This window comes from Paramisgurnus dabryanus, chromosome 22 (assembly GCF_030506205.2).
Source record: "Paramisgurnus dabryanus chromosome 22, PD_genome_1.1, whole genome shotgun sequence".
In the NCBI taxonomy this organism is placed as follows: domain Eukaryota; kingdom Metazoa; phylum Chordata; class Actinopteri; order Cypriniformes; family Cobitidae; genus Paramisgurnus; species Paramisgurnus dabryanus.
The window spans coordinates 27,818,591-27,831,209 of NC_133358.1; the positions used below are offsets into that span (position 1 = coordinate 27,818,591).

The 12,619-nt window shown below is 35.9% G+C and overlaps 1 protein-coding gene across 2 annotated transcripts in view; it reads left to right on the forward strand.

Moving 5' to 3' along the window:
* LOC135740335 (epidermal growth factor receptor-like) overlaps window positions 1-11,870 on the forward strand; it is a 45,013-nt gene extending 33,143 nt beyond the window's left edge. Inside the window, exons 21-27 of one of the 2 annotated variants that reach the window (XM_065258587.2) lie at window positions 1,437-1,592; window positions 1,752-1,827; window positions 2,690-2,836; window positions 4,622-4,719; window positions 6,810-6,977; window positions 7,520-7,589; window positions 8,059-11,870. In XM_065258587.2, coding sequence (XP_065114659.1) covers window positions 1,437-1,592; window positions 1,752-1,827; window positions 2,690-2,836; window positions 4,622-4,719; window positions 6,810-6,977; window positions 7,520-7,589; window positions 8,059-8,357 — 1,014 coding nt within the window. In that variant the 3' untranslated portion in view covers window positions 8,358-11,870. The remainder of the gene's footprint in view (window positions 1-1,436; window positions 1,593-1,751; window positions 1,828-2,689; window positions 2,837-4,621; window positions 4,720-6,809; window positions 6,978-7,519; window positions 7,590-8,058) is intronic. The other variant, XM_073813207.1, reaches the window with a different exon arrangement.
* Window positions 11,871-12,619: the final 749 nt, after the last annotated feature.

Here is a 12,619-nt window from a genome sequence, read left to right on the forward strand (position 1 = left end):
TTATTTGTGTCAAAATCGACTTCAAGTGCATCTGACATGTTTTCTTGTAAATGGGAATTTTTTTATCAGGCTTATGTTAAGTTTAGGTAAATTTACTTTAATGCCAATGAAAAGTAATTAGTCAGTTACAGTATTATTTATTTAATGTTACTTTTGTCATTTCAATGGTACTTACCAAATTTGCCTGTCTTTCGCTGCAAAACCCTCCAAGTGCATGCATGCTTTGTGGCCAAAAAAGTCTTCGGACAGGACATAGTAAACAACTGCAAAATAACTAAAGATGTACCTAGAAACAGTGGAAATGATGAAAGTCAAGGTGTAAAAATGAAGAAACTGAACCACACATTAGGGGGCGCTGTGACTGCCACGTGTTGTATTCAGTTCGAAGTACTCACAAGGGACACAAGATTGAATGTGATCCACGGTCGTTTTGTGCGTTGTCGTTTATCTAATCCATATTTCGTGCACTTAGAGAACAAGTGGACAAAGTTGACGTGCCGTTTAGCGGATTCTGACAACAACACGGTATTTCTGAATGATGCGAGGCCGGGATTAAGCAGATTTGAAGCGAAAGTATTTGATGAACATATAAGACATGCTTTTGCAGCTTTTGTATCCAAGCACTTAGCAGATTAATACAAAAATACATTAATAAGTAATGCAAGTGCAAAAAGCACATACTGTACAAGTCGGTTAATGCTTTTAAGCAAGCGGAGGCCTGTTTTTGTCCAAATTTTAAATCTTGCATGACTCCATACATGTAAATAAGTGCATTGGTGATTGTTTGTGTGTGTTATTTATACATGCTGTATAAATAAATTACAAGTTCTTACAACACTATAAATATCTGTGACCCTGTTTTTAAAACAGTTACCAGGACACTGGTTTCTCAAAAAGTTGGTTATTGACCAAAAAGAATTGTTATCATTTAAAGTGATTTGTTGATGGTAGTTTGTCATTTTATGTTTACATAGTCTCAGTTTTTTTTCTTCTTGTTCTTCTTGTGATGTATTACTATTCTTTGTATACTATTCTTCATATTTTTCTTCCTGTCTTTAACATCAACCTGCCAAAAGGGACTACGGATAAAAATTAGCCAATACTGGCAAATCTGGTGCATTTTACATATTTATGTATTATTAATGCTCAAAAAAAATAATAATAATCGAATTCTGAAGATTATGAGCATCATAATTGGATTTCAATCATCGGCATGATCTTACTCAGTCAATAATAAAGATATCAAGGTTATATTTTCATGATGATTTTATATAGAAAACAGCAACAAAATTTCACATGCAGGGTCACGAATTAATCCCATTTTTTCCAAAAACAACGAAATAGCAATTCTGAACATGCCGAGCTTTTGGAAAATGATCTGATTGGATGCATACCGGATTCAGTCCATTCAATGACACTTTAGCCTTTCTCAACAGGGAATGAACTACTTAGAAGAATGTCGCCTGGTCCATCGGGATTTAGCAGCCAGGAATGTGCTGGTTAAGACTCCTAACCATGTAAAGATCACTGACTTTGGCCTGGCCAGACTACTGGGTGCAGATCAGAAAGAGTATCACGCTGATGGAGGGAAAGTAGGTCACTACCACTGATTCAATTCAAGAACAAACTTATGATTGACAAGCATGAGCTAAAAACTTTACAAGCATGGCGTTTATGTAGAAAATGTTTTTAAATGACAGTATATCACTACAGTATTAGTAAGTAATGCTGTTTTTTAATGCACATTTTAGGTGCCTATAAAGTGGATGGCACTTGAGTCTATACTTAACTGGACATACACTCATCAAAGTGACGTTTGGAGTTACGGTAAGAGCTGTTTATGGTGTATAACCTTGCTTTAAAGCATATTTAATATAATATAGACAGTGGCTCTGAAAAGTGTATGAACCTAAACATACTTTAAATAAAAGATTTTACACTTTCTGGTCAGCAAACTATGTGAAGCTTTTAACCTGTGGTTACTCTAGGACAGTCGCATGAATTAAAAACTGGGTTGCCAGGATGATTTAAAGGTGCACTGTGTAACTTTTAGAAGGATCTCTTGACAGAAATACAATATATTTTACATGATATATTATAATGAACAGTTATGTTTTTATTACATAGAAACAGACGTTTTTATCTACATACGCCGTGGGTCCACTTACATGGAAGCCATTTTGTTTTTACAGTAGCCTTAAACAGATAAACTGCTCTACAACCCTGCTTTGTCTCAGACGACAACATGTTTGTCCAACGGCGGCTACCGTAGCTTCTCTACGCGTTTCGAATGGGAGGGGTGAGCTGTGTTAGGGCTGGGCGATAGAGCTAATCATCGATATAACGTGTTATATCATTCGATAGCGATCATTTTATTAAGCTTTTTCAAAAATGACAAGTAGAATTTACACACTTTTTTATTAAGGCAAACAATAAACAATTTTAGCATCAAAGTTTGATTTCACATTATGTAAGATGATTTGACGTAGAAAACAGCTCAATATAGCTCAATGTATTTAGAAAATAGCTGTAGAGTAAAACTGAATATTTCATATATTAAAAGCATACCAATGTTGTACAGCTGAAATAATATGACACATTAAATCTAATACTGGTTCAAAAAGGTTATTTGACTTTTTATGAGCATTAAATATGAAAGCGTTCATGTTTTATTTACGTTCACCTTCAGGTGTCACCATTTGGGAGTTGATGACATTTGGATCCAAACCTTATGATGGAATTCCAGCCAGTGAGATTGCAGATATTCTGGAGAAAGGAGAGCGCTTACCACAACCTGCCATCTGCACTATAGATGTTTACATGATCATGGTTAAATGTAAGTACTGATGTTGAAATGGGTAAAGAGAAGAGAAAAACATCATTAATAATTGTTAAGTCATTTTTAAGGGTGCAAAATAAATACAATGCAAGTAGAGCCAGTCTATAAAAAGTTTTTAAACTTAATATTTAGTTAAAATAATTTTTCACTTAAAAAATTAATAAAATAGTAAAACATATATAGTCTTCGGAAAAAAATGTTTTTGCTCTTAGAAGTGTTTCACGTTTTACAGTAGCCTGGTTTTCACGAAAGATTTGCGCAAAACTTAAGGGTTATATGTAGGGGTGTGACGAGATCACGTGCAACGAGATCAAATGTGTTTCGCGAGATTAAATGTGTCTCGCGAGATTTCTTGTAAAGGTGAAATGCTGGCCGTTTCTCAAATAAAAGACTGCATCCTTCGGAGGTTGCATTTTTAAACTGCATTTACTTCATAAAGACTGTCTTATTAGAGAATATTAACAATTATAAAGACTGTCTTATTAGAGAATATTAACAATTATAAAGTTTACCAATTATTTAGTTAATCGCAACTTGTAATATGCTCACGACTTGCGAATGTAATGCTCAGATAATTAACTGAAATAACCCTTGACCTCCGGAGGATGCAGCTGATCCTTTTACAGTGCATGCATTATATTTGTCTTTTACAGCGTTTGCTTTTTGTTTGGGTTTCCAAAAATGTTTGTTTGTGAACTCGTGTGAAGTCTGAGACGCATTGTTTTTGTCTGTTGATCAGTGTCAGATGTGAAGTCTCAGCAGATTAAGCCCTCACTCAGAGTTCATGATTTAATGTCTACATGTTCTTGCTCAAAAATGATGGTGGCTGTATCATTTCTATTGTCAAGAAATTGACATATATTAAATATTCATATGGGTTTAACATTGTTTGGCTAAAAATAAGCGTTTCTCTCCGTCGAAAGTGAAAGTGAAGATAGCCTCCGCGAGATGAGTCCTCTATCGCCCCTGCAGGCATTTGTTATAATACATACATAATGCTTTCTATTTATAGGACACAAATGTAATGTGTTTGTTAATGTAATGTCGTCTAATGTAACTTGGTTTTAATACTTTATTTGAACAATTTATTATTGCATCTTCGTTATTATGTAATTTTAAAGGCTACTGCTCACTTCGGTCTATTTTTATTACCCCAAAATAACAAATTACTTCATTATCAGTTAGCAAAATAATTGATAGGGCCAGTCCTTGATTAGTTAAAACTTTTAAAAATGACATGATTTCAGTTTCAATTTTATCATTGAGGATTTCTTAAAAAGTGTAAAAATATCGTCTCGTCTCGTGAACCCAATCTCGTGTTTCGTCTCGTCTCGTGGATTAAGTGTCTCGTAACACCCCTAGTTATGTGTCGATAAAAACTATTGCGTTATTTTTTTTAAATGGCTTAAAAAAAACTTGCGAAAAGCTTTTTCGTTAAACAATTTTTTCATGTGATAAGTCAATCCAAAAACCATGACGATGTATGTGTTAAGCTCCATATGGTGCAGACAGGTGGATGACATCAAAATACAGCGAGAGCGACTCGAAAGGATACAGAAAAGTCGCTCTTACAGCATTTTGATGTCATCTGCCTGTCGGTCTCCATATTTAAAGAATGATTATGTGACTTTTACGCATGTCAGGTGACCTGTAAATCCAAAAAACTTTTCCATTGCAGTTTTGCAATATATTCCTACAGTAAATAAACCACCTCTCCCGAGCGTAAACACCTTTTTGCCATATATAGGAGTTTTGTGTGATACAGTGTGATATCTCTTTCAGGTTGGATGATTGACGCTGACTGCAGACCTCACTTTTGTGAACTTGTGACAGAGTTCTCAAAAATGGCTCGAGATCCCTCTCGCTACCTTGTCATTCAGGTAGTTTACTGGAAGATCTTTTCTATTATTTGTGTTCTTGTAGCTAAACTGGTATAGCATTGCATTAGCAACATAAAGGTTTTGGGTTTGACTACCTGAATATACCCCGGTCTAACACCATTAGTACCTTTGGATATAATTGTCACTTATCAGATGCGTAAATGTGACCCTGTACCACAAAATCAGTCTTAAGTCGCATGTGTACAGTATATTAGTAACAATAGCCAACAATACATTGCATGGGTCAAAATAAGGGCTGTCACAATGATTTAATAATCGTCTCATCGCGATTGTTTGACATCAACGCGATGATTTCAGATCACCGCAATGATTGCACATCTCTCTAAAAACACAAGGGGGAGCTGCGGCGCCTGTATAAACGAGACCATATCAGATGGCGCTCCTTAACTGACAGTGTAACGCGATACATTGCAAAGCCATTTAATACAGTGGAAAAAGCATTTAAAGAAATGCTGCAAAACTTTGATAACCAGTATGAACTGCCAGGGAAAACATACATTTTCAAAACAGCAATTGCAAATTTAGGGAAGTGAAAGATGCTTTTCTTAAGGACCTGTAAGGAATAGATTTTTTTGCAGACACTACAGACATGTGGCCCAGTACTAATATGACCTTAGGTGGATTGGCTACTATTTCAGGCCTGTTGTGGTATTTTCAGTTTATTTTGATTGCATTTTTTATTTTCAGTTATTTTTCAGATAATTTATTGTGTTTATTTCTTATGAAGAATTTTCAGTTTTTGAATATATAAGATATAATCATGAAATAATTACTTTGAAATATGTGTTATGTGTTAGGTAAACCTTGCAAAATATTTAATTTAAATAATCACAACAATGTGTGAAAATGATTTCATAAATAAATAAAAAATTATATGAATTAGATATAAGAGTCGTCATAATCGTCAAAGCCCTAAACAGGCAAATCATCGTCTTAATCGCCACAATTAATTAGACAATTAACCTTCAGCCAAATTTCATAACCATGAAAGCCCTGGTCAAAATTATCAATTTTCTTTAATGACAAAAATTATTATTAAAGTAAAGATCATTTTCAATGAAGATGCTTTGTAAATTTACTACTTTAAATATATCAAGAATGTATTTATCATTACTAATACGTGTTGCTAAGGACTTCATTTGGACAACTTTTTGGTGATTTTCTCAATATTTTGATTTTTTGCACTAGGGCTGGGTATCGATTCAGATTTCCCAGATCGATTCGATTTCGATTCACAAGCTACCAAGTCGATTCGATTTTGATTATCGATTCAATTTTCAATTCTGGTTCTCGGACCGGTTTTATACTCTATTCAACTCAATGAATATAGATTTAATACAAATACTATATTAATAAAAAGAACAGTGAACAGCAGGTTACAAGTGGGTAATAAATAAAATTGACGAAGCACCTGAAACCGCCATTTTAAGCACTGAATGAATGACAGGCTTGCCTCTTGCTCCTTGGTAACATGCGCTAGACAAAAAAGAGGGTGACATATAGTGAAGAAGACTAGTAATTCGATTAATGTTAATCTTTCGTTCAATGTTTGCAGAAATAAATATGAAAGAAAAAAAATCGATTCTGCTCTTTGAGAATCGATTCTGAATCGACCACATTTTAAAAAATGATTAATCGAAAAATCAATTTTTTTGCCCAGCCCTATTTTGCACCCTCAGATTGCAGATTTTCAAATAGTTGTATCTCGGCCAAATACTGTCCTATCCTAAAATACATCGATGGAAAGCTTATTTATGACTGGTTTTGTGGTCCCATATGCGTCTTTTTTCAAACCCAGTCAACATTAAAAATTACATTACAGTGCATTTTATCATATTATTTGTCTGTTCCTTGGGAATCGAATCCATGATTTTTGTGCTTCTATTTCAATGCTCTACCAACTCCGCCACAAGACAATTTAACACTTAATCATTACTTAATAGTTACTAATAATTTTTCATATTAAATGTAAAATCAAATAGCATTTAAAAATGATTGAATAAGTAATTTTTTACACATTTTTGTTCAAAGATAGATTAAAATGAGACATTATTGTTTGATGTTTGCAGGGCGATGAGAACATGCATCAGCCGAGCCCAACGGATTCATCGTTTTACAGGTCTCTGATCAGTTCAGAAGACATGACCAGTGTGGTCGACGCAGAGGAATACCTGCAACCCAACAAGAGATTCTTCAGTGGATCACAAAGGTCACAATCTCACTATCACAACACTCCGGTTAGTACTTTAACATGATAACACTTTACTATAAGGTTGCATTTGTTACCACACTGAAAAAAAACTTCTGAACATCAGTTGCACATAATTAAATGAGGTTTTCTTAAAATGAAATTAACATTAATTAAAAAAAACTTGATTCAATCATGTTAAACTGGTGTACATAATTAAATTACGTAGATCCAATATGTTTTTAAGAAAACTTAATTCAATCACGTGCAATGAGATTTTTTTAGTGCATTGGTTAATGCATTAGGTAACATGAACTAACAATACAAATTGTATTAATCTTTGTTGTTAGTTAATGCCAGCATAATTGTTGATGTTAGTTCATTGTGCATTAACTAATATTAACAGATAAAACTTTTGATATTGAAGATGAATTAGTAAATGCTAAAATTAACATGAACTAAAATTAATAAATGCTGTATTGTTAACAAATGTTAACAGATACAACCTTATTGTAAAGCATTACCTCATGTCTTACTATTTATAATGTTTTTATAGCAATGTTATTGATTCATACTTTGTGTTGTTTTAAGGATGATTATAAAAACAGTCTGGTAATGCGTTACATAACGGACCCAACACAAAAAGACCTCATGTTGCCAGGTATTATCTTAAATGATTATAATTGCATGTAAATTAATTGTGTTTGAATGTGATTTTAGTATAAAGCCAAACTAAAGCTAAATTTTTATTAATTATATACAGTACATAATTAACATATGACCCTAAACCACAAAACCAGTCATAAGATGCACGGGTGTGTAGCAATTGCCAACAATACATTGTATGGGTCAAAATAAATAAAAAAATGTAATGCCAAAAATCTATTGAATATTAAGATCATGCTCCATGAAGATATTTTGTACATTTCCTACCATAAATATATAAAAAATGTATTTATCATTAGTAATGTGTGATGCTAAGGACTGCATTTGGACAACTTTAAAGTCGATTTTCTCAATATTTAGATTTTTTTGCACCCTCAGATTCCAGATTGTCATAAAGTTACAAAGTTTAAAATGCATTGTTATCCCACCTGAATAATTAGTTTATGTTACTCCCTTTCATACAGAATACATGAACCAGGACGTTCCCCCTCCAAGCACAATGGTGAACCCAAACTACGAGTGCCTGGCCCTCATACAGACAGAAAATGGCTACACAGACGCCTACGGGAGCAAACCCGATGGTCCCGAGTATTTGAACACAGCCTGCTCCACTTTACCAAGCTCCTCATGTGCCAATCTGGATAACCAGGACTACCAGCAGAGCCTTCTGCCAACTTCTCCATCTGACGTTCGGTTCCTTCCTGCAACGGAAACCCTGCAGTACCTCGGGCTCGGCACAGCGATGCAGTCTCATGTACGTTAAGACAATCAGGGTTCAAAATAAGCAATTGCACTGCTTGAACTTTTAGATGTCCGCACAACGCACATGTTAGTACTTTAGCTACCGTGAGGACGGATCTGAATTCATGTGTCGTTGTGAGAACGTCGCTCCAGACACGCTTGAAGGCATCTGCTGTGATGTGTTTGTTCTTGATAAAGAGGTATGTTTGTTTAGACATTAAGCTGTGAGTAACGTGTTGAATGTCAAGCCACAAAACATTTCAGTATTTTCACCGAATGAATGGAATATGTAATAGTGACGAATAGTTTCGGTCTTTGGGCCAGATTTACTAAACAGGGCCATTAGCGTGAAAGCACATTTTAAAAATGCGCCAATGGGTTCCCCCCACGTTCCCATTTTTGGTTATCCGAGAGTGACACACGGTGAGGTGCTGCCAAGTTGGCGACGGCCGGCTCCACCCACTTTGAGCTTCAAAAATGCTCTTTAGGCCCTTTCCCAAAATGGCACTCTCCGTACTTGTGGATTTTCTCAGAGTCCACACTTTGATGACATCATGTGGTGCGGACCTTAGGGCAGGGGTCCCCAAACCTGTTCCTGGAGGGCCAGTGTCCGTGCAGGAGGGCCAGTGCAGGATTGGTGACCCTTGACACGAGTCCACGAGAGCGCACCGGAGTCGTATTTTGGGACAGACTTGAGTGGTGAACTCCTCCCATCCGTCGTCGGACTTCTGGGTTCAGGAATTTGGCGAAGACCACATCAATGGTGCATAGGGGGCGCTGATGGACACAATTCGGAGCGTAGAAATGACAGATGGGACTCCCTACAGACTATGTGAGCATCCACGAGACCGAAAGTCCACATGAAGTGCGCCATTTGAGACAGGGCCATAGAAACCTACAGGTGATGTCACGGTCATCACAACGTCCCTGTTTTGTACAGTCTATCAGTGATGCGCAGATTGATCCAAAATGAGCGGGTGTCTGCGGTCACCCACGGTTACGAGTCATCCAAAAATATTTTTAATGATATTCTGGTCGCGGTCGGTCAGGTCGTTTGAAATAAAGATGCCAATTACCAATTTTAAACAATTACTACTTTTAAAAAATGTGGGCCAGGAAGTGGGTCGGGTACGATAGTTTTATTTGTGGTCCGAGTTGAGGGCGGGTTAGTTGAAAATGTCGGTCAGGGTGCGACTTGTTTATACATTGACCCGCGCATCACTGCAGTCCATCATGATTTTTAGGCGTTAATAATGGTGCGAATACTAGTAAATTGACGAGCGCAAACCTTAGTAAATTGCCTTTTAAATATTCTCCCAAAGTTTTGCATCTGAAAGGAAAACTCCTACAAATGCATGAATGCATATGCAATAAGGTAATTTGCAAAAACTGAGCTAATTTTTCACTGCGTGTATTTAGTAGTATTTTGTTTTTGACGACATATGGGGTGTTTGCAATGGCTGTTAGTAAATCTGGCCCTTTGTGTATAATGTGGGTTAGGTAGAGTATTTGGAGAATAGTTGTTGATTTTGATAAATGTTGCAACTTAATTTATTTAACCAGAATCCCAAATGAGGATTATAACAACTTTTGTTATAAACAATGAATATTTTTACTTTATTATGGATATCCAATGGGCTTTTCACACTTAGAAATAAAGGTGCTAAAAGGGTTTTTGCAGTGATGACATAGAAGAACCGAAGAAGCTTTCGATTAAAAATAAGCCATGTTCATATTCTGTACATGATAGAGGTTCTTTCTGGAACCGTACAGCCTTTGGGGACCTTAATTTTTTAAGAGTGTGGTTTAGTAATTAACATTTGTAATACCAGTTTTTATGAATTCACAGTACATTTGTAAACCCTGGGTTAATCCTTTTTTGTATATTTGCAAGGCTAGTGACACTGGACAATTTCACCAAACAAGTACACGATTCATTTTAAAGTCCCACTGTAGTGAAAATCAAGCTTTTATTGTTGTTTTAACATTGTTTTTTATTGCTTGTCATGCTTTTAAGACAAACCATGTGCAAATTCATCATTCAACCTATAAATTGAAGTTTTCCAAAGACTAAAACTGTGGTTTAAAATCACCTTGGTTCATCACAAAAAAGTAACCAATCACATCAATACAGTTAAACGAGTGGAACAGTAGTCCGAGCCATCACAGACAGCAAACAATTCTGGGCCGGATCTGCAGACTTCAGCCCTGGCTAAGGTTGTGTGCTGTATAGGACGGATGTAGGGCTGGACAAAAATTTAATATTAAATATTTTGTAGTATATTTTTTGTAATAAAGGTGAAATGAGTTATAAACACATTTCCAATATTTGATATACATTACAGCATCCTGCGGCCGTTCACATTACGTCTAAAAACACGCGTTAAACGCATGTCAAGGTGCTTCTTACTTCCAAAGTGGCATCTTTTTTAGCTAAACAACCATGAGCCACTTAATTGAGCTTTAACATTATTTATTCTGTCCAACTATCTTATGTAACATTAAATAGCCTACTACCATTCAATAGTCTTAGGGTCACTTTCACTTTGGCTATTTATTTATATTTTTCCATTACTATAAAAGCAAATTAATCAAAACTATTGAACTACGAAAGTCAATACTCAGTCCCTCCATAAAAAATGTGATTATTCAAGCATAATCAGCCAAAAGATTGCATATTTATGCAGGGCCCGCATTTTTCAAATCCGCCGCACTTTCACCGCATAAATTGCAGATTACCGCGTGCAAAATATGCACGGCTTGCATGATTTTATAATGCATTTTCGTACCAAAAATCACATATATCTTAGCAGAAAGTTGAAAAATGTTGCATTTACTTTACACAAGCGCAGTCATGTCCCTGTTGCTATGGGAACGTTATGAATTGACGTGATTATGTGACGTGAATATCATTGAAAAGCTGCAAACCCCAACCACAATTTTTCCATTACTATAATAGCAAATTGATCAAAACTATTGAACTACGAAAGTCAATCCTCAATCCCTCCATAAAAAATGTCATTATCCATCGCAGCCAAAGTCCGCATGTTTATGCAGGGGCCGCATTTTTTCAAATCCGCCGCACTTTCACAGCATAAATTGCAGATTACCGCGTGCAAAATATGCGCGGCTTGCATGATTTCATAATCCCTGCATTTTCATAGCAAAAATCACATATATCTTAGCAGAAAGTTGAAAAATTTTGCATTTACTTTACACAAGCGCCGCCACGTCCCCTGTTGCTATGGGAACGTTATGAAGTGACGTGATTATGTGACGTGAATATCATTGAAAAGCTGCAAACCCCAACCACAATTTTTCCATTACTATAATAGCAAATTGATTAAAACTATTGAACTACGAAAGTCAATACTCAGTCCCTCCATAAAAAATGTCATTATTCAACGCAGCCAAAGTCCGCATTTTTATGCAGGGGCCGAATTTTTTCAAATCCGCCGCATAAATTGCAGATTACCACGCGCAAAATATGCACGGCTTGCATGATTTTATAATCCCTGCATTTTCGTAGCAAAAATCACATACATACAAAAATGTTGCATTTACTTTACACAAGCGCCGCCATGTCCCCTGTTGCTATGGGAACGTTATGAAGTGACGTGATTATGTGACGTGAATATCATTGAAAAGCTGCAAACCCCAACCACAGTTTTTGCAAGTTCTCGCAATTTTTGCAAATTCCCGCAATTTCATCGCATAAAATTGCATAAATATCGAAGATGTGCCGCAAGATCAAGGATTTTGGCCCGCAACAATCACAAAAAAACCTTACATTTTTTCTGGAAGGACTGAAGAAATCCATTAGTTTAGCGCAATAGTGCACCTTATTAATATTAAAGGTGAGCCTTAAAGTCTTATGTTTACTTATGTTTAAGTGCGTTTACATTTAATTTGTATGAAGGCTTAAATATTTTATTGTTTTATTGGAGGAGGCTTCATAAACTTGGCAAATTCATTTGTTCAGAAGTTTGACATTCGTCCTGGGCATTCCCAAGGCTTTTCTAACATTCATACCGTTATCGGATTTATTCCGTATCCACCAAAATTGAGAAGTATATCAGCAATAAAAATTTTGGCCAAATCGTCCAGCCCTAAAGGAATGATACACAGACTTGGCACTGAAATGATTGCAGCGCTACTGCAGATCTAACCCGTTAACATAAGCACAAAAACAAAAATACTACTGCAAATGCACAGTTCACATATGCATTGTGTAGCAGCTGTGTCTGAAAGTGCCAAAATGGACTCCAAGGGGACTTTAATAAC